We start from the raw sequence: 22,040 nt of genomic DNA, 5'->3' as shown, positions 1-22,040 counted from the left end.
GGAATAGAGTATAATAGATCGAAAACTGGAAAACACTAATTAAGAGGATGCTTCACCTGCATGTGTTGTCTCCGTCTTACAACATAGTACAACATAGTCAAAAACTGTTTTGCGCGGGATTGAACCACTCAGGGTATAGTGATAGTTAAGACTCTAAATTGATATACAATATAGTCAAGAACACTATCTGTGAAATTTAGTTTTTATTTTTTTGATATCACTTATACGAAAAAAGTTCTTATTGTTTCAAAATACATTAATATTGTGTTTTTCGAACTTGAATAACTTTTTTTCTAGTTCAAATATTGAAAAAATAAAAACGATATTTCTCAGCTAAAGTTCTCATTTTATGTGTTGTAAATGTCTTAGTCATAACTGTAGCCTTCTTGGTTCTATACTTCTATCCCACGCAAAACAGTTTTTGATATGTTTTGTAAGACGAAGACAACACATGTGGGTGTAGTGTTCTCTTAAACTTATTAACCAATACAGACAATTCATTGTTAAAATGTATACATTTTTTTTATAGATTTTATGTTATATGTAGAAGGTGGTAGGGGTACAAAAAGCTGGGAATGGCTAAACAGTTTTGTACCCTCTTATGGAAAAATGTCTGGCTACGTGCCTAATAAAACTACACAGCATATATAAATGATTTCATCTATGATGTGTTTAGATTTACTCTGTATCTATGATATTTTACAACGACTTGATAAATTGTATTTGTTCATGATTTTCATAATAAATATAATACATAACGGCAATATTCATTTCCACGAGTGATACACTTGATATACTTTTGTAAATTGTCATACGAATAACAAATAAAAACAATATAAAGTAATGAGTCAGTTAAATATTGAAATATTGAATTATCATAATAGGTAGGTACTTAACTATCTTATCACAAAAATTAAAATAAATAAAACAGAATAAGGGGATTGAATAGACGACTCATAGTGAAATCGAGGGCTATTGACGCTATTGTGTCCCCAGAAATCTCATAAGCTTACTGTATTCTAATCCATAGTATTTGGCGAAATTATACAACACTGAGGACTGAGGTGACTAATAAAACGGTCTTCACGTCTTATTATATTATAAAGTTGTATACAACCTATGCTTGAAAGTCCATAATATTATCGTAACATTATCATTTCAAATAATAATATATTCTATGTGAATAAAAACATCGTGGAATTTTATTTCCACTTCAACGATGATTTATTATCATAATATTTGATTCTACTATCAAAATATGTAGGTATGACAAGATCACAAACACGGACTAATATAAAACTAATACTATAATACTAACATTAATCTGGTATTAGGACCACTAATTATTACTGCATAGATGATACACCTAATACCACAGTATACAATATTATTGAAAAATACTAAACATTATGTAAAGTTCTATGGCGATGACGGTAGTTTTGTACTATCATACTAACCCCGTTAAAAATTAAAGTCAATTTTATCAATTATTTTTTGTATAAATTAATTTCTTAATTTTGTGCTTAAAATATACAGTTAACTTTTCGACGGTTTCCTGTATAATAGTTCATTTTAGCCATTATGGTGCCTTCATCAATACAATGGACAATGACTCCTTCGGTTAATATTTTAGTGTATGTATTATAGTAATACTTGGTTTGATACATATCCACTTTAAAGATAGTATATCATGTTGTCGACGGTTGTGTGTAGTAAACGAATCTTATATCGTTTACGAAATAGGTACTTTTGGTAACGTAGGTACTTTTTTTTCTCCAAAGTTATGATATTATGCCAGTATGATATTATTATCGTTGAATTTTAAACTGCGTTAAGTAATATTAAATAATATAATTAATTAATTAAAAATTGCTGCGTTGGACGTGATACCTTTTAATGTTGCTAAATTTATACATTAGGAGAGCAACAGTATAATATATTTATTTAATTTCTCTGTTGTACATTATACTTCAATAATTTGAATAAAACTATATATGCTATATTATCTATCCACAGTTATAACTAATAATAGGAAGTAGTTTACCCTCGAGTTTACCTATCGTATAACTAATAATAATAAACAAAATGTTTGATACACATAATTTTTTTTATAATAATATATTTACCTCGATATTTACAATAATTAAAATATTTAATTCCACCTAATTATTAGGATAGTTGAATACATGATTTATACATGATTTATATATTTCTTTATTTAATCACGCTGTACAAAATGATTTTAATTATAAGTAGGTAAACAAATAAATATTTTTTTATTTAATTATTTATTACCTATACTTACTTACAATTTCCTAAGCAACCACTGTAGTAGATTAAAGTGTGCAATGACAATGAACACATATAGTAAGTGAATAGCTACTACGAGTAGTCCACAAAATGGTTTATTATTTAAAAAAAAAAAAATGAAAGTCGTAGAATCACTAATATACGACCCGGGTATAGTACTAATAAACGAGTGGAAATTAACATTTTATGAACTGAGTTTAAACATATTTGTCTCTATAATATTAACGAACTAATTGATATAGAGATACCTAGTTAAATATTATACAATATTAATATATTATTATAGGTAGTACCTAACCTAACCTTTTATTCGGCAACTATTGTCTATTATAATACTTATAAATTAGCGTTCTAATCGTTTATTCGACATCGAGTTAGGTGTAACTTCTGTCATTAAATATTGTCCGTCACATGTGTTTGTAGTTATCCGATATCGAGATACGTAATATCGCCGGTCATTAAGTCTCCCGGAACAACCATCAGACGCCGCAGCCAACGCCATACATCGACGTCCGGCCGGACTTCCTTCAACGTTCGTCGCTGCAGTGAATCTCGCGCCCGTCGTAGTCTCTCCGACAACTGCGGTAACCGTCAGCATCGCCGATCGCAAAAATACCGTCGCCTGCAGACGTATCCCCCGAAACGATCTCCCTATCGTCGGCGAAACGGCTGCAGTAAGTCACGGTATGATAAGCGCAGTGGATCCCGGGACACGTACAGCAGCGGTCTGCGGTCTGTGACCCATCACCGAGACAAACAAGCGCCACAGGACCGGAAACAGGAGCAAGACAAGGACGTAGACGTAGAGTCTGACGAGGATGAGGAAGATAAGGAGTTGGAGGCGGAGGTGGAGGTAGAGGACTGCGACTACGATGGCGATGACGACAACATCAACGATGACGACGACTACGACGAAGACGATGACGATGACGACGACGACGACAACGACCAAGTCGTAGACGACGGATATGAGTACGAAGAGCAACTGGAGTTTGGGAAAGAAGAACATAAACGGTCGGACGACGCCACTATTACATACGGCTGGGGACCGCAGCCACCGGTCGGCGAGACGCAAAGTCGTGTCATGCGACGTTCCGCCAACATTGTATTGCTGGCTCACGGCAACCGTTCATTGTACGTGCTCACGATCCAACGAAACCAGGTGACCTCAGTCAGCTTTTCCTCCGATCGTTACAGAAACCGTTGTTCATCGTCTACCACCGTCATCAGTTACAAGCTGTAAGTACCTATTTGCAATATACATAATATATCATAAATACGATATACATTACCTAAATAATAAATTATAGTACACATTTCATAAATCATTTTAGAAAACACGATGTGTAGTTGTATGGGTACACTCACATGTTAATAAATATAAATCATGAAAATATCGTTTAAAACATTGTATGCACAACTAGGATTAAATGTGTGGGTAGCTACAACTCAGTCCTCACCAGTAAAACTCCAGACTTAAAACAGTGGCGCTATTTGAGTTTTATTTTTAATATATAGGTACCAATTTAAGCAAGACAATTTTTTTCACGTTAGGCCACTTTTTATTCACCATTATAGTAAATACATATATTTCATGTTTGTATGGCACATGTATGACTGGGGTTGAAGTGTAATATATTTAATATTTTTATAAATTAAAAATAATTGGAATGTTGTAAGTTGGAAATAGTTTTTTGTCAATGCGCATAACAATAATATACAATATATAATTATTATAATTATTATCTATATATAAATATTAAATATACATTCGTACATGTTAATTACTCTCATGAAGTTTTCAATATTTTACTATATAATATTTTCAACTTTTATGCATCAGCGCCAGCGCGTTAATTTAGCAGTACTTATACTAATTCCACGTCATCAGACATTTAGATTCGGCAGTTAAAGGGTCGAATATACCTATTAGTTATACAATTATGCTTTTTTTTTATGCATTTAACAGTAGCGCTATCATGAGCCAATAGTCGTAAAATTGGTCAACCCAAAATTCTATACACAAACCGCAATTTGTTATATTACCAATATTTATTATACATTATAAATTAGATTATTAAATATAGATAAAAAAAAAAAATAATAAAAATAAATTCTAATCAACTGTTTTAGAGGGGAGGGAGGTCACAACCTCCAAAAAAACCCCTCCTAGTTGCGCCACTGCCTTACTTTATAAAACGTTGGTTTAACACTCTAATGTGTAAAAACTGTTTGTTATGTTTTGGTTAGACCAGGCGGACAATTCATTCTGACTGATGATGAGCAACATAACTGCCAAGGTGGCAGAAATATTTTATGTACTTGTCCCGACGATCAACAGTGGTATTCGGCAGCAATCAACCATTTCATGACAAACTTCACGGTAAAATACAATTTTTTTTTTTACAAACAGTTATGAGAAAAAAATATTACGTTATAATTTACTATCATAATCTATAGCCTATATAGGTTCTAGACAATTATTCATTACATTAGGCTTAGACACTTTTCAAATAGGCGCTATTAATTTGTATACGCACTATATACAGATAGAACAACTATATTGACATGTATTTATATATTTTATAATGGTACTATCATTTTTTTCATTTAAATACTAATATACCTACTTAATCAAATTTGTATGATTTCACTTTTTAGGTTTTTGTTTCATAATATACAGTTTAAGTAATATTAGAACAGTTATAATTAGAGTGCGGATTTAAATGCTCAAAAAACAAGAAAAATAGGTACCTTAAAAAATACAACTTAATGCACTTACAAAAAAAAAATTTGTTATTAGGTAAGGTTTAGGTTCGTCTTACCACTCATATTCAGTGATACTTGCTAAAACCTAAAACGTTTTACCCTTATACACTATAAGCCCTAAGCTAATGACTATATCACCCAAAATTAAATTCGGCCAGCACTGTTAACTAAAGGTGAGGTACAATGGCAGACAAGGGCGTAGCCAAAAGGGACAGGGAGGGTATTGGAGTAATTGGTATAACATTTAATATTATAATATCTCACTGGGGTCCATGTGATAGACGTTCACCTTTTCATGTACGATGACATGACCGTGACACTTGTAACACACACACACAAACACACACACACACACACACTTCTGCTGAACTCTACAACAGTATCGGGACTCTCCACGCTCGCATACTGAATTTTCGGCGTTAAATAACAAAGTATTATGTCACCTCTGCACAATTTGCTTCTCGGGCCCTAACTGCATTAGTGACTTACATGCTAAATTATACGTTATTCATATATTATAATTTATAATGATATTTTGTCCCATGTTGACAAAAATAATTTATGATATTATCCTACATAATACCTACATAAATATTACATTATAATTTTTACGGCCATCTATAGTATACGTCTACGTATGTCGAAAGTAGGTCGTTTTTTCGTGCATTTAGACCAATACAAGCAAAATGAAAAAATTCAAGAAGTTCTATTTTAATTTTGAAAAAATATTTAAATTTGTTCGCTTCTTGCCTGTTTGCACATATTATAAGTACCTATATAGTCTTAGTCGTTCCTTCCCTCCCGGCGGACGATCTCCTTTCTTCCGATGTCTCGTTCACTTTTCTTCCCACTAATAACAATATTGTTCGACTGCTAACAGACTCGCGGCCCGACGACTTCGGCGACGACGGGACAAGCCGTCGGCGACCGCCCGCAGTTCATGCCGCTGGGCAATTGGTATCGGACGCAGCAAGACAACGACTCCGAAACCATCTTGGCGTCCGGCGGCGTAAAGTACGACCACCACTGGCGGGGCAACTGCAACTATTACCCGTACAAGCCGGCGCACGTCAGCCGCCAGTTGGCCGGCCACAAGCGCGTGTACGCCGTTCCGGACGCTTGCTGCCTGTTCCCGGGCGAGGAACACACATTCCAGCTGAAGACGCCGCACGCCAAGACGAAAACGGCCACCACCAAGACCAAAACCACCACCGTCACCGTTACCACTACGTACAAGTGCAAGTTCGTCCCGCTGGCGCGGCTCCACGAAAACAGCCGTCTGTACGGACCGATCTTGTCGTCGCTGCCGGCCGTTTTGTCTGGGTTAGTCACGCGTGTGTGAGGCACATATATGGATATATTTATATGAACAGTGGCGTATCCAGGGGAGGGGGTAGGGGTTGTAACCCCTCCGAAAATTGTTTTTTTTTCGGCATTGGCGATTAATTATTAAAGTAAAATTAGTATAGTGTTGTAAGAATGTAATAAAATGTATAATATTTATATTTATATAGTTAGGTACATATACATTCATTAAAAATCACACACAATTTAAAACAGTATTGAGATTTAATGTAAATTAATACGTCTTTTGTTTAAATATTTAATTAATGTAGGCTAAAAACCTATGTAGTTGAAACTTTTTAATAATTATAAAAAAAATGTATAACATTTTCTAACCCCCCCCCCCCCCCAAAAAAAAAAAAAAAATTCTGGATACGTCACTGTATAGGCACATTGCGCAGAATAAATTGCCTAACCAACAAAAAATTATATGTTTCATTTTATTATACATTCAAGGTTTTAGAAAAATAAGATATATCAAAACCAGATAACTAGTCCAATCTAAAAAAAAAATGATCCTGTTGATGGTTGAACTTATTGTTTTTGGCACTGACATTTATGTACATATTTAATTTCATATGTTTTATTTTTAATTTCCATTGCCATACTTAATGTGACTTTCCTCCATTATAATATAGTAGTTAAACAATTAACAGGTACATACCTAAAATCAAATAAAAAGTATTAAATTTGAAAAAAAAGAATAACATGTAGTTAGGCAGGTACTTATATGACATAGGTCATAGGAAACCGCTCTGTTAGGTGTCGAGTGTACCTTGTCCTTCAGTAGGTAAGTCACTGTATAACATAGGCGTGTTCAGACTTTAGTGGCCGAGGGGGCACAACAAATTTTAGAAATGAAAAAACATTCATTTTTTATGTTTTCATTTTTTTTTTTTTTTTGTTTTTTAATTATGATCAAAAGTATAACCATTGTCAAAACAATAAAAATACTTTTTTTCCATCCATTATACAATAGGTAAACAACATAAAAATTGTAAAACTATTAACTAATCAGTAGGTAATATATATTTTGAGTACCTGACAAAATTTAAATTATTTTCACAAGTCGTAAAATATCTAAAAACATTTTTGAAATTATAACCGGTAATTGGATAATATCAACTGTTAAAACTATAATATAATGAACATAATATTATAATATGATAATATAATCACTAGTTAACGAATGCGTAACTAAAAAATTACAATTAATCAAAATCTATAGGTACTGTAGGGTACACACCGCATGACTTTTTTTTTTATCCTGGCAAGATTTTGTTGGAGGCACAGTCTGCCGGGGGGGGGGGGGGGGGGCAGTGCCCACCCGGCCCCTCCCGTAAACACGCCTATGCTGTATAATGTGTGTATTAAGTTTAAATTCAATGATAAATCATTGTATATAGGTACAATGAAATATCACCACCTCCACGCATAATTAATGCAAGTTCGTACCGTCTTCGCTACTGACTGTCTTTTCTGGGTAAATAGCTTGGTGTCCTGCACAGTCAAGTTGGCGGGCATATATTATACACATACTTTGAGAAAGTATTTAAAATAATTAATATACTTATATATGAGTATAGGCAATAGTACCTACTTAAAAAAATATTTGACTACGTTTACTCAAATACCTACTTCACAAGACTGAGTAACCGTGTATGAAAAATAATCATTTTTTAAAACCAATACTGGCATAAATATTACCTATCTACATAATATATGCAGTGGCGTAGCCAGGATTATGAAGAGGGGGGGGGGGGGTGTTGAGTAGTATAAATTAAACTAAGTATTATACCTATAGTTTTCGTGTATAAATAATACATTTATTAGAGGGGAAATGGCAATGGGAAAAGGGAGGTTAAACACTGCATATTATACGCAAGTGCGTGTGCGTATTAACCGTATTAAACCAACCAACTCACTACGTAGGTATCTTATATATATATTTTTTTTTATTGACAAAGTGGCTCCAGAGCCCCCAGTACATAATATAACAATAAAACACATTGAGTATTGAATACCTACTATTTCTTTTTCAGTATGAACTTGATTTGCTCACCCTGAGTCCGACATCGTCGTTTAACCATCGCATCATTACGGAACAAAATAGAATGATAGCATTCATTTTTGTCCGTCAACGAATACCCATATCTAATTGTTTTAATATGTTTAGTTTGATACACTCATGTACGGCCACTAATAATGGTACCTGTTGCTTATTATCATGTTTAAATGATCTTTTTCGTTATGTTATAATAGTATTATTTTCAACTGACATTATGTATCACCTATTTATTTATTTTTTCATCTAATTATGTAATAATTTTTACTTAACTTATAATTTATTAGTGAATTATATTGTATAAAACACATTTATGCACTTATCGATACATAGTTAACATAAATATTATATTTGAATTATATTATATCATTTTCTTAGAGATGTAATATTTATTTATTTATAGTAACGCCTGCTACGGCAAAGAATACAGATGATACAACATAGGATACTACATATACAACATAGGTTAGGGATAGCATGTACTATAGAATTGATGACCAATATAATACGTCATATTATCTAATTTTAAATATTATGGGAGAGAGAAAATTGTCGAAGATGAGATTTTAACTGTATTAAATAGCTGTTTTGAATCATTTAACAGGAACTTATAAACATTAATAGTAAATAGTAATAAAATATAATTTAATAATAGGCAATTATTAATCAACAAAATGAATCTAATATAAATACTCAAATACTGCAAGGAGACAATATAAAATATAAGAAAATAAAACGCATTGTAAATACTTCACGTAATTTCTTATTTTGTAACTACTAAATTCACATAGTTGAACCACTCATAAAAATATATAACTACATAATAAGATTAATAAGATTAATCTTAATTTAAAACTAAGGACATTATAATATGTGGGGAATGTTTAGGAATGTTTGTATTCCTACTATTATTTATTTGACACTCAAACATAAATAGGGGTACTGGGGTAGAATATTGAATTAGTTACCTCTATATTGGTTAATAGGCTAATGGCTATAGCCTATAATTATTCAATAATTTATTTTTAATATTTGTATACGTAGTAGAATTTTTATGATGTAAATATTTTGGGGCCAGAGGGTCACCCCACCCACCCACCCACCCACCAAAAAAATCTGGAGTAGCAGCTGATAGTTGCTACCCTTAAACCCTCTAGTGTGCGCCACTGAATAAGCGCACATCATAATATTGTAATTAATTTAGTACTGACAGATCTTAATATACGTTATATTTCTTCTGTCCGTGTGTAAAATGTACGTAAATATTCAAACTCATCCGAAACAGCCACACCGATTTCGATGATATTTTTTATGTGTGCTTGAGTGGGTCTTTGAATGGTTTGGATTCACAATTAGACCCGGTAGGCCCAACACGGCGAGGTGCTCAGACAGAGATTTTGAGAAATAATTAGTATAAATTAGTATTTTTTTTATTATTGACTACCATTGGTTATTCGGGTAGATCAGGTACAATCAATGCAATGTCATCAAACTAATAGGTCCTACTGATCGCACACGGTTAATCAAACGTTTTTAACAATCTATTATCTCATCTTCCAACATATATTAATTTCCAATTTATTTTCCAAGGTATGAAAATCAAACAACAGACAGTACTTACAAAGTATCTATTTACCGTTTATTAGTGTAACTCAAATCCTCAATATTGATAAAAGTATAAAACGATCGATCAAAATATAACGTTGGTATGACGGTCAGACGGTATACATATTTTGGACATAAAACATTTCTACGGTTATAATACATAAATCTATATACGTTTCATAAGTAGGTATAAATAAGTTAGGTACCTACATCGTACATAGCTAATTTATATTAAAGAAAAGTTTGAACTCATTTTTCCACTATATGGCTTATTGCTCATTTAAACGCGGTGCTTCGCAATATCAGTGCCGTATTTAAGCTGGGGTGACTATGGTGACAATTTTTTTTATAATTTTTTGCATTTTAACAAAATATTCATGCATATAGATTGGTATATATTTTACAATAGGTACATCGTACATTACACAAACCCACGGATAGTAATTATTGCAAGTGATTATTTACACACGAAACATTCAGTGTTATTGTAAGAGACTTACTATTTGGATTCACTCAATTCCATTTGGTATTGAATTTTAACTTTTTCCGAAAATATTTGGCCAGATTTCGTGTATTTGTGTGGTCTCCTAGCCACCTGCAGAGTCCCTGCTGTGACGAAATTCCGAGAAATGTATTTTATTAGAAACACAATAAATTACCACACACGCGCTAACTGCATGCATGTTGTATACAGTTTTATACCTACCGCCTACCATTTTATTGTCGTCTACAGGAAACACATGTCCGTAGGTCGTAGTATATATATCTCTTTCATATACATACGACTTGCACAATATATATTATATATTGGCATCGTAGATCCCCAAATCCCTATTTTTATATATTATATTATGGTCCACTGGTCACAATAATACACGTTTTTTCTGGCGCCAATAAGTCGCTGTCGGTAAATGTAGCGATGGGCAACCAACAATAAGCGCATTAAATATAATACCTATTATAAGAGTATGAGACAACAATAATATCCCGAATCGCGCCTATACATACCTTACCATCTGCCATCTGCAGGCCGTATACATTATATACATATATAAATTATGTACCTACCTATATAGTATTATATTGTTGCGTGCCAATAACAACCAGGAAATATCAATATATTGATGGCGATTGAAAAAAATTGTGTTTTTATTTAGTACGTTTATTTAATTTACAATTTAGTAATTTTACAGTGTAAATAGTGTTCAAACAAGCTATCATTGATGTTTAAAATGATGAACTGTTTTTCATCGAAACTGCAGTGTACGTGTAATGTTATTCTGAAAATCTTTTTTAATGCTATATAACTGTTTCAAATTATACCTTATATACATATAATATTATTATAAATACACAAATATTATAATTTGATCATTTATTATTTATTCGTTGAAATTATATTACCTATTTAAATTTGAATCTTATCTGTGCTGAAGAGAAGTGTGAATAAATTAATTTGATCAACCATATATTTGTATATATAGATATATTATTCCAGTACCTATACTTTGATGTAACATCACCTAACTATTTTTTTTTTAAGTTGTTTCTGGCTTCTTGATTGTGGCGTAGACAAATTGGCTAATGTAGATAAAATACATTTTAATTTACAATAATTATATTTCATATACCGTGTGTTTACAAAAATTGGGTACACTCTATAACTCAGTTACCTACCTACATTACTCAGTACCCTATATTATATCCGTATACGTTATTTTAGAATTTTTTCTGCGGGAGACTGATAATCCAATAGTCTAGTTTTGCCTAATCGATATAGATATTTTTTGTATCATTAATTATAATATTATTTGTTGTTTGATTAATTACTAAAAATTAAATTAAGATAATATTGTACAGTACAACTAGCCATCTAGGTACATCAACGAATGACTTAAACTGCAGGCCTGGGTTGGAGCGGCTAGCTACCAAGATTTTCTCGGTAGAGCCGCTCAAAATATTTGCCAGTTATATGAATGTTTGGTCGTAGTTTTATTTTTATATGATAATGATAAATTAGTAGAAAATAAAATTGAATCGAATTATTAAACCGTACAGTAGCTGTAGCCGTAATCAAATGTTAGAAATCCTAAAACTCGGTGGCCCGATACCTTGCCTATATCCAGCGGGTGGCGTTGGACTTACCTACGTTTTTAAATACAAAAAATAACAATAAAATAAAATCGAAATCAATAATAAATTGCAGTTGAACTTGTTATTTAAATTACGGTTGCTTCTCGTAATATAACTTATAACTAAGGATCAACATTTTATCATGAGAACACTCAAACAAAAATTAGCAGGCCATCATTTTTTGTTTGCAAAATCAGTGTTTTTAATGTTTTTTTTAAAAAATATGTTCGGCGTTGTAGCTTCGCATGGCAAATCTAAAATATTTTATGATTTATTACGAAAAGCCACGGCGTGTATCTAAGACATATGTTGAAAAACGTGTTTTCAAAATGAAAAAAATGTAAAGCATTGTTTTGGTGACCACAAAAACGGACCACGATCGTATAGGACTCGTTTTGGCGTGATTGTCAAAAATAGTAAATTATTATTTTGTATTTAAAAATTATAAAAAAATAACACCAAGGTCCCAAGATTCAGGTGGAGCAACCCATTTGCGCCCAAACCCATTTATCGTAGACCATTTGCGCCCCAAATCATAGCCCATATGCGCCCGATTCAGATCAGGTGAAAATTGTGCAACGTTAACATTTATTGAGTATATTCGTATAACTATAAAATTTAAAATAATATTTGATCGTTTCCCATGCTAATCGAAACCAATATCCAAATCGATAAAGGTAATAATATTTTGTCGTTAGTCGTGCTAATTGGGCTAATTGTAAAATCCCAATCGATAAAGATTATATTGTATAAAATGCATTTATCAGTTGTATTTGAATTTTATTTAACTATTTCAAATAAACAAAAACTATTAAAGTAACGTTTTTAAGGGGCCTGATGGAAGGACATACAATATAAATTGAGTAATCCTACATTGGCTACATTAGTAGCAGGATGCAAATATCCAAAGAAGTAACTAAATTATATACATCATAATATTTTATAATTGACGTCTACTTGATAAAAAATATTTAAAACAAAAATGCAAATGTAAATTATTATATTACAGGCTCCAATAATTATTATAAATTTAATATATATAGAACAGGAAGCGCGCTCTGGTGTCTAACGAACTGTGGTAATAATTTAAATCAAGAGTGTGTATGCATAGATCATAGGGGTCCAAAGTGACGACACCTTATCAATACACCATGTAATCAACCCATAGATATAATATATTTATATTATATAATAATTGATATGTCATTAATATATTATTAAATTAATATTATATTATATTATATTATGTATATAGTATTATAGTTATGTCTTATATTTTTTATATGTCTAAATATTATATATAGGTAGGTTGGAACCTGGTACCAATATTTTATCGAATTCGATAAACCATTGGTTATAGTGATAAGCGTAATCTTAATCAATAAACAATTTTTATCAATGTTCATGATTTCAAAAATGCAAGTAAAAAATTTTAAAATTGCAATATGAACCCACAGAATTAATAGCTATTTACAAACTAATACTATAGTTTAGTATAGCTATTGGTTCATATTTACAATATGTAAATTTACTATTCAGGTGATACAACAATTATGTATAATATATTTAGATATGTTTTCTTGTGCAAAGAGTGTCCAGTGTCACCACTTCAAATTATATCTACAAATATTTATTTAATATAATAGAATAAATTAAGATTAATAAATGATCCAAAACTTATGGCTGGTGAGTTTTCCACAAACTTTACATATAAAATCGCTAAATAAATATGTTTATAGATGTGCTATGAATTACCTGAATACATTTCCTGTCACAGAAAAGTTCTATAAGAAATGCAAAAAGGTAGATACATTTTTTTTAAATAGTTTAAATATGTTTGTATTTTATTATTGAATTTTTAATTACATATATTTTAGGTATGGCAATATACAAGAAGTCAAGAACGACTGCCGTAATAAAAAACATACTCATTGGATAGGAGGTGGACGGCCGTGTGATATTACCAGTGTTGGGTAGTAACACTAGTAACATAACAAAAGTAACACATTACTGTAACTACATAACATTATTAGTTTTTCAAAATTTATGTTTTTACATTCTTAATTTGATGATACTTTCAAAAAAAATTGTTCAAACTTCATTTAGAAATTATGGTCAAACAACTTGAAAATGTTTTTGTATTATAAATAACAAACATTAACATTTTTGAAATGTTAGTATTTATATACTCAACATTTTGGTGGAATCAGAATTTACCTATCAAACTTACTTTTTATGTTATTGTTAATAAGCCATGTAAAACTTAATAATAGTTATTTAAAAGTTAAAAGTTATTTCAAACATTTGCATACCAAAGTAACTCAAAATTGATTTTTTTGACATCTTACTTTCATTTGGTGTGTGTAATTACTTCAAGACATTTTTGGTAAAATTAGAACTAACTTATATTTTTTGGTTTGGAAGAAATAAGGTTAAAATAATAAGCAAAAAAAACCCATGTGTACAAATTTAATGTAGGTAGTGATGCAAAAATGCAGTATTTTTATTTTTTTAGTATTCCGTACTAGACTTTGTATTACATTTTGTATAATACTGTTGTATTTAAGTATGGTATAATATATTTTGTGTTCTACTGTAAAATACACATTTTATACGCTATCAAAATAAAATCCTGTATTAAAAGATATGCAAATTTGAACTTGATTACTCAACCATTGTCCATTTCCCATTTGAAAATTGAATCTTATTAATAAAAATTTGTTCATTAAGCAAAATAATATATTAATGTTGATTTGTAATAATTGTTTTTGTAAAATTAATTAATAATTAATAATTAATTTTTACAGTATTTAAATAAACTAATACAATAAGTTATTATTATTATTTTTGAATTAAACTATACATGTTACTTCATGCTTTAAAACTTCAAAACAAGTAAAAAAAAGATGGATAAGTGGATGTTGCTCTGCTGTACAGTAGGATACAAGTGGGTCACTGTAATTGATGGTGTTAAATTTGAATTCAATGATATAATATCATTGTATAAGAAAAACGATTCTGAGCGAAAACGGTGTTTTCACAAGTTTTTAAAGGAAAATTTGTAAAACACATTATTTTGTATTATATTGTACTGATTGATTAGCAAACTAATGGCGACCAAATCTCTTATGATATCTTATCAGTCCATAGGCCATACTCTCTATCAAGGCACTCTACTGTACAGCGGTTACAAGAAAGTTATGTTGCAAAATGGATAGCCGAACTTGCTGCTAATAAGATAGAAGAATAGAAATTAATTCAGCATATTATTTTAAACACTTAAAGCTAATGGAAGATAACACTGTTCTTTTAAGTAACATAAACTTATTATTTAAGTTATTCATATTTAAAGTTATCAATGTTAATTCTGGGTTATATTGACTACATAAATATTTCCAAGACTACCTTGTATCACCTAATAATATGCTGTTGGAATGCGGTTGATTAACTAAAATCTGTATGAAAATTTGTATTCAATGTATATAGCTGCGTTGTAATCTGTATCATCGTAATATATTTGAATTTGGGGATCGGCTAAGTGGATAAACAAAAACCAGAGGGGAACAGCGCACCATCGTCTATACCTGACTGAATTTTCAAGAATTCTAATTTATATTAAAACATACTTGCCTCTTCAAAAAAACTTATTAACTTTGAATTTTGATTTTAATTATTTAATTTTTGTTTTAAATTTTAAAATATTTTTATACTTATGTATAATCATTTATTTTTACCTGACAAATACCTAATACTTAATAATTATAAAAAAATTTTTGTGATAATACTTACCTAATAAATTTTATAACTAAATGTTAATTAAATGTCATAAATATAATACAAGTAATACATTTTAATTTAAAGATTGCGATAACCAATATAATCCGAAGATTAAACCACCTAAGGTAGTCAAGATAACCAGGAATTACCATTTAATAAAAAAAACAAGTAGCAGTATGTATGTAAAAATAGTGTTCATTGTAAACATAAAAATAAAAACTTAAGGCTGAATTAAATATTAATTATAAAACAAATTCCCAAGACTAGGACAAGTTAACTATCTTTTTTATTTGTTTAGTTAATTAATATAGAAAAATGTAAGTTGGTTAAAAGTTAATTTACTTTCCTTTTTTTAACTTGTGAAAGTTACAAGTTAATTAGGAAAAAGGTAACTTAACATACCTAATTAAAAATCAATTAATTTTTTTCATATACAATTTAGTATTATACCTTTTATTTTAAGATAAATAAATTGTCTGGATGTATTAATATAATATTATAGGTCTAACTATTTAAACTAAATAATGTATGTATAAATTAAGATTTCTAGGTAGATGTTTTCATACATTATAATACTTTAGTCAATGATGAAATCCAACAAAATTGTTTAATTATATTAATATATATTTTTACCTAAAAAGTCTCCAAGTTTTTCCGATCATAAAATTCTTTTAATATTTTTTTTTATAATAATAATCAAATTCATTATTATAATATTATTAGTTACACTTATGATAATAAATATTAATCAATAAATAGTAAGAAAAAAATATTTAATTAAACTATCATTTTATTTTACAATATTAGTAGACCATAGTATATCAATATTAAAAGAAAAATAATATGACCATAACTAAGCTTTTCTGTGTTAATACAACAGATAAATACTAGATAAATTTTAGTCCACAATTTTTACCTAACTATCAGTAAAAAACCTATGCCATGATTATTTACCCAACATAAGTATTAATACATAATAAATACTAACTATTGATTACACACAAATGAATTATTATTTTTATAGTTAAAAAAATATATTATGATAATGTGTATACTCATCAAATTCAATAAATGTGTACAAGATACTGTGTAAATAAGTAATATTTTTGTTTTCTCATTAATGGTTACCCCTTTAACTGTTCTGTTTCATATCCATTATCTATATTATAATATTATATATATTCAGTTATATGAATAGGCAATTTATTATAGTGTTATTAGTTATAACTTATTACTAGTTTACATTATATTATATTATTATACCTATATTTTATTTACTTGTTTCACATATTTTGTATACATTTGTATTTATATATTTATGTTGTTTAAAGCATTTGGTATGTCAAAAACCACTAGTTTTCAGAAAACAAACTTCTTATTTTTTCAATAATTTTATTTTCAAATAATTATTCTTAAAAAGTATCAAATTATGAGTTACCTTACTATTGTTTAACATGATATTTAAAAAATTTAAATCACTTTAGTACATAGGTGATTTATTACCTTTTGAATATCATGATACTGACTTGACGTATACCTTTTTACAAATTAATTATTAGTTATTACCTATACACATTTCATAATTCAATAATATATTTTGATTTATTACCTTTTAAGCATAATTCCTTTAGTAAATATGGTATGATTTGAGGTAAAATGTTAAAAGTTTAGCCATAATGTACTAGGTATTAATTAAACAATATAAATTTTAAAATGTGTATAAAATAACAAAATAATATTATTAAAATAATTAACTTTTGACTAAAATTGATCAAAATTATAAAATATTATTTACATGTACAATTTTTTTAGTATAACCTCTCTAATCAATTTTTTTTTTATTTATTTATAGGGTTGCCATTGGTTGCATATTATTATATTGCTTGGTATTACAATAGAGTTATCTCAAATATGGAATATTAATGTTTTTTCAAATCTAACAATATAAATGTAACATGAAATCTCTGTACAGCTTAAACTCTGGAACTACTTATCAGATCTTCTTGGTTTTTTTTTTAAACGAAAGAGTATTTCACGGAAAAGAATCATATGAAAGAAAATTTTAGGAAAATCCACCGAAAAAGTAGGAATACTGGATGTCAAAAATACAACAGTGGCGCTATCTGTCCAGAAAACAATAAACTAAATAATAAAATAAATATTTAGTTTATTGTTGCAGATTAAAATAATAATAGTGTATAATATATTGGTCTAACTATATAAATGTGAAATGAAAATCTTTGTTTGTGTGTAGATTAAACCTCTGGGAAGATAGACTAATTTTAAAAGGGTTAAATTTGGTTTTCTTATTCATCTATTATTAGTACGGTTAGGTTAGGATTTTGTATTAATTAATTATATTTATCCACCATAGGTGGAATACGACAAACTTGGTATAACTTTGATACTTTGGAGTTAAATCATACACTTACGTACAAACAGCACGGGGTCCGCGATCAACTGGTAATGTACTGCTGTGAATCAGAATTTTTATTCTGGGCAACAGATAAGTTAAGATAAATTTTGAACACCACACACCGAATATTAAATAACCAACTGAACAAAGTTTAAGTCATATAGAGTTGGTACATTTAACGTACCTAACGAAGTGCACGGGATCAGCTATATATTTATAAAAAACAAACAAATCTTCGGCAAGGGCGGGACAGCTAGTATATTATTATATAATTTGTAATAAATGTAAGATAATTTAATTTTTATGATGTATACATACCAAATACTACATGTTATTTTAACATTATTTTATTTAGAACTCCTAGGCTCCCATACGAGACTTTTCAGTGGGACCCAGTATTCATATAATCATATGTATATACAATTAAATTAAATACAACAGAATCCGTTTAAGACACTCACTTAAGGCTTATGAGGCTAATTTTAAGTTTTAACTGATCCCTAGTAGAATGTTTTGAATGGGTTCTCCTGTAAATAATTATAGAATGACGTCGACACACTTTATGCGCACCCTTCAAGTCTTACATAGTTTTTATTTTGAAAATGTTTATGTTGTCGGACTGTCTGACTAAAATAATATACATAGAACGTATAGGCATACTAGACATTTGCCTAGAGCACCGAGGTTTTTAGCATTAAGAGGCGCCATGCTGTTTTGAATCTATTATATTAAATAAATATTTTTAGATATAATTTGAAGTGGTGACACTGGATACTTCCTTCGCACAAGATAACATATCTTAAATATAATTGATTATAACTTATAATTATTGTATCACCTGAATTTAGGTATATTTACTTTTAAGAGCTTAACTAAGGGTAATTCCATTGACATTTAATTTGTCAAAGCCGTGTTGGATCAGCTAGTATTAGTATACGTATAAACGTTTTATCCAGTATATCAAATACTTGCTGGTAGGGTTACTTACTTACTTCCATGCTGTTCTCTTACAGTTGGGCTAATCTACCGAGAACCATATGCGCAATTTGGGGGCAGTGGACTGGAGGGGCTTAGCCCTTCCAAAAAATTGTATTTTAATTGAAGTATTAATTATCTAATCTACTAATACAGACATACAGTAAACGTTTGAACAAATTATTTTATACAGTTTAATAAGAACAATTCATTCTTCACGTGTTTTTCATAGTAGGTACCTAGATAATGAGATCCGCCCTCAGAACATCATGTAGGTTTAATAATAGTATTACAATATATTACTGATAATATTTCAATTCGTCTAGAATAATATAGACAATACTCGATAGTAGTGTTTTTTTTTTTATAAATTTTCAATTTCAAATCGACGGTTACAATTATTATATAATATAGGTCTATAGCTATAAGTACCTAAATGCTGTAATTTGTTTTAATAAAAATATTTTTCATTTTAGTAATAGGTAGGCGTATATGTACACTTGTAATTTGTACATTAAATGTAGGTGAGTGGGTGAGAAAAAAAATACATTATGTTACTTAATATTAAAATAAAGTACCTAATACATTTCAAAGGTATTCTAACATTGGGTGTAGGGGGCAGAACCACCCACGGGTCTGTTTCTTTTAAATGTGTTTTTAAAAACTGAAATTTCGCCTTTGAAGAGAACGAAAAGAAGTATTATTCAAGTCATATATTACTGACCATCATAATATCGATCGAGGCGTAGGTAAAAAAAAATAGTGTGTTTGGCTCTTGTGGGAAGAGAATAATTTTAGTCTCTGGCTAATTCCTAAGTGCCGCAATCGTCGCCCGCAACCCAAAAACTCACTCCCCACCCTTGCCTCACAGATCACAATATACAATATAAGTACATTATATGTATAAGTTATTCTGTTAAGACCTGTATAATGATGTAGGTACTCAGATCGAGTCGTAATTTTATGAATAAAACGCATTATTATTTGGTTATTTATTTTGTACTGAACGGGTTATGATAAATAAAATACATCATGCCGTCCGGAAAACGAGACGCGGCGTGCTCGTTCTGCAGTTTACGCGTGACTGGCCGGAAGCTGAGCGTGATAATATTTACGTGCATCCCCCGCCGTGTGCTGCGGCTCCATGCCATGCGACTGCAGTGCGAGTCTGTTCCGCTGTCCGCTGCGGCCGAATCGTCGGTCATTCCGCCGCTTTCCGTGACACCGCACCTACGCTTTCTCCTCCCACGCTTCCACGGGCAGCCACAAGAACCACTGCTCCTCCTGATTGGCTGCACCCGTGAGGACGACGGCGCCACTGCTGGAGGACGAAGCTTCACCGGTCTCTTCGTCGGTCAGTGTAATCGTCATCGCCTGTGCCTCCGCTCCGATATTGACTGCGCCTGACTCTGATTTGAGGATAGGCGGCCACGTTTCTGTACTACTGTGCCGCCGCCGCGTACCGAAGGCGTTTTCGAGATTATCGTCGGCCACCACGGACGTCGACAGCACTGTGCGACGGTCGGCCGCCGACCGTTTCACTGGCGATTGCTTCGAAGTTGTCCGTTGTCTTTTAAACTCTCTAAAAATATACTGTCAAATAATAATTTATTATTAACAACGTACAATGCAAACACCATCGTGATATTTTCATTTCAACAATTATTGCTAAATCGTTACCTAATGGTAATATTAATATTATGCACGTCTAATGTTTTCGATATAGTACCTATAGTTAATAATATATACTTAAAACAGTAAAATCGTATAAATTATAATTTTTATCAATTTTTTTCAGCTACCTATATTAAATATTTAGATCATTAAATTATATGTATAACGATTTAATTTAAATAATCGAATTTATGTTTCTGTGTTTGAAACGCATTGTTTATAAGGAGTTCTGTATAGGCAATAATTGAAATAGTCAAATACTATTATAATATGTAGGCCAAGTTTACACACTTTCATTCCATCAAACCAAATATGATGACATGATTTTTATATTGAAAATGGATTTTAATGTCTAAATTTTAATGTACAACAGCGTTAGCTTCTTTCCCACCTTTTTAAAAGTTATTTTTTCTATAAATACAGATGACAAATTTTGTATTGGGTCAAAAATCTTAAAAATGTAATACGAGGTTTCTCATAATATTTTTATTATATAACTATTTAAAAATATTAAAGATACATATTATGCACGTTTTTTTAAGCATTTCAAGCTCAAATGTTTACAAAACCACACATCCATATTGTAAAACCATGATAATTTCTTATATTACACCATTGGTACTGAACTTTGGTGTTAATCATACTTATTATGTCTTATTAATCATTATTGTTTTTGTCGATTGTTAAGGGAATTCGATCCCGCCTGTATTTTCTACCAGACTTTTCTTTGCTAACTATACCCACTTTTCTACTCATCAGATAAAAATTCTGAAAATATATTTGAAATCATTATAAAGTTTACTTGAAAGCCACTCTTCCTTTTTATTTTGAAAACGAACTGCCAAACCTTTAAAAATGTCAGTTTTAAATTTCAAACATTAAGAATTTTTAAATGATAATAATTTTTAAATCAAAAATGTAGGCATTTAAAAATGTAAGAAAGTCACTAAGATTACTTACTAATTAGGTACT

The 22,040-nt window shown here is 30.3% G+C and overlaps 1 protein-coding gene and 1 long non-coding RNA gene across 2 annotated transcripts; both read left to right on the top strand.

The window, feature by feature from the left end:
* Nucleotides 1–1,469: 1,469 nt before the first annotated feature.
* LOC132937068 (YTH domain-containing protein 1-like) lies at nt 1,470–8,643 on the top strand. The gene is made up of 5 exons (XM_061003897.1): nt 1,470–1,634; nt 2,734–3,549; nt 4,561–4,693; nt 5,960–6,402; nt 8,466–8,643. Exons 1-5 carry the CDS (start codon nt 1,582–1,584, stop codon nt 8,488–8,490), a joined length of 1,470 nt encoding a protein of 489 aa, XP_060859880.1. The 5' UTR covers nt 1,470–1,581; the 3' UTR covers nt 8,491–8,643.
* A 5,131-nt stretch (nt 8,644–13,774) lies between these two features.
* On the top strand, nt 13,775–14,331 carry LOC132934023 (uncharacterized). Its single transcript, XR_009662975.1, has 3 exons — nt 13,775–13,912; nt 13,966–14,029; nt 14,104–14,331. It is a non-coding gene; the product is annotated as an uncharacterized LOC132934023 (long non-coding RNA).
* Nucleotides 14,332–22,040: the final 7,709 nt, after the last annotated feature.

This window comes from Metopolophium dirhodum, chromosome 1 (genome assembly GCF_019925205.1).
Source record: "Metopolophium dirhodum isolate CAU chromosome 1, ASM1992520v1, whole genome shotgun sequence".
Lineage (NCBI taxonomy): Eukaryota > Metazoa > Arthropoda > Insecta > Hemiptera > Aphididae > Metopolophium > Metopolophium dirhodum.
This window is presented reverse-complemented; position numbering and strand designations above follow the sequence as displayed.

Coding starts and splice junctions, on each gene's coding strand:
- LOC132937068 (XM_061003897.1), top strand. CDS start 1,582: ATGGTGCCTTCATCAATACAATGGACAATGACTCCTTCGGTTAATATT. Junction 1,635..2,733: donor CCTTCGGTTAATATTTTAGT/GTATGTATTATA, acceptor ATGTGTTTGTAG/TTATCCGATATCGAGATACG. Junction 3,550..4,560: donor ACCGTCATCAGTTACAAGCT/GTAAGTACCTAT, acceptor TGTTTTGGTTAG/ACCAGGCGGACAATTCATTC.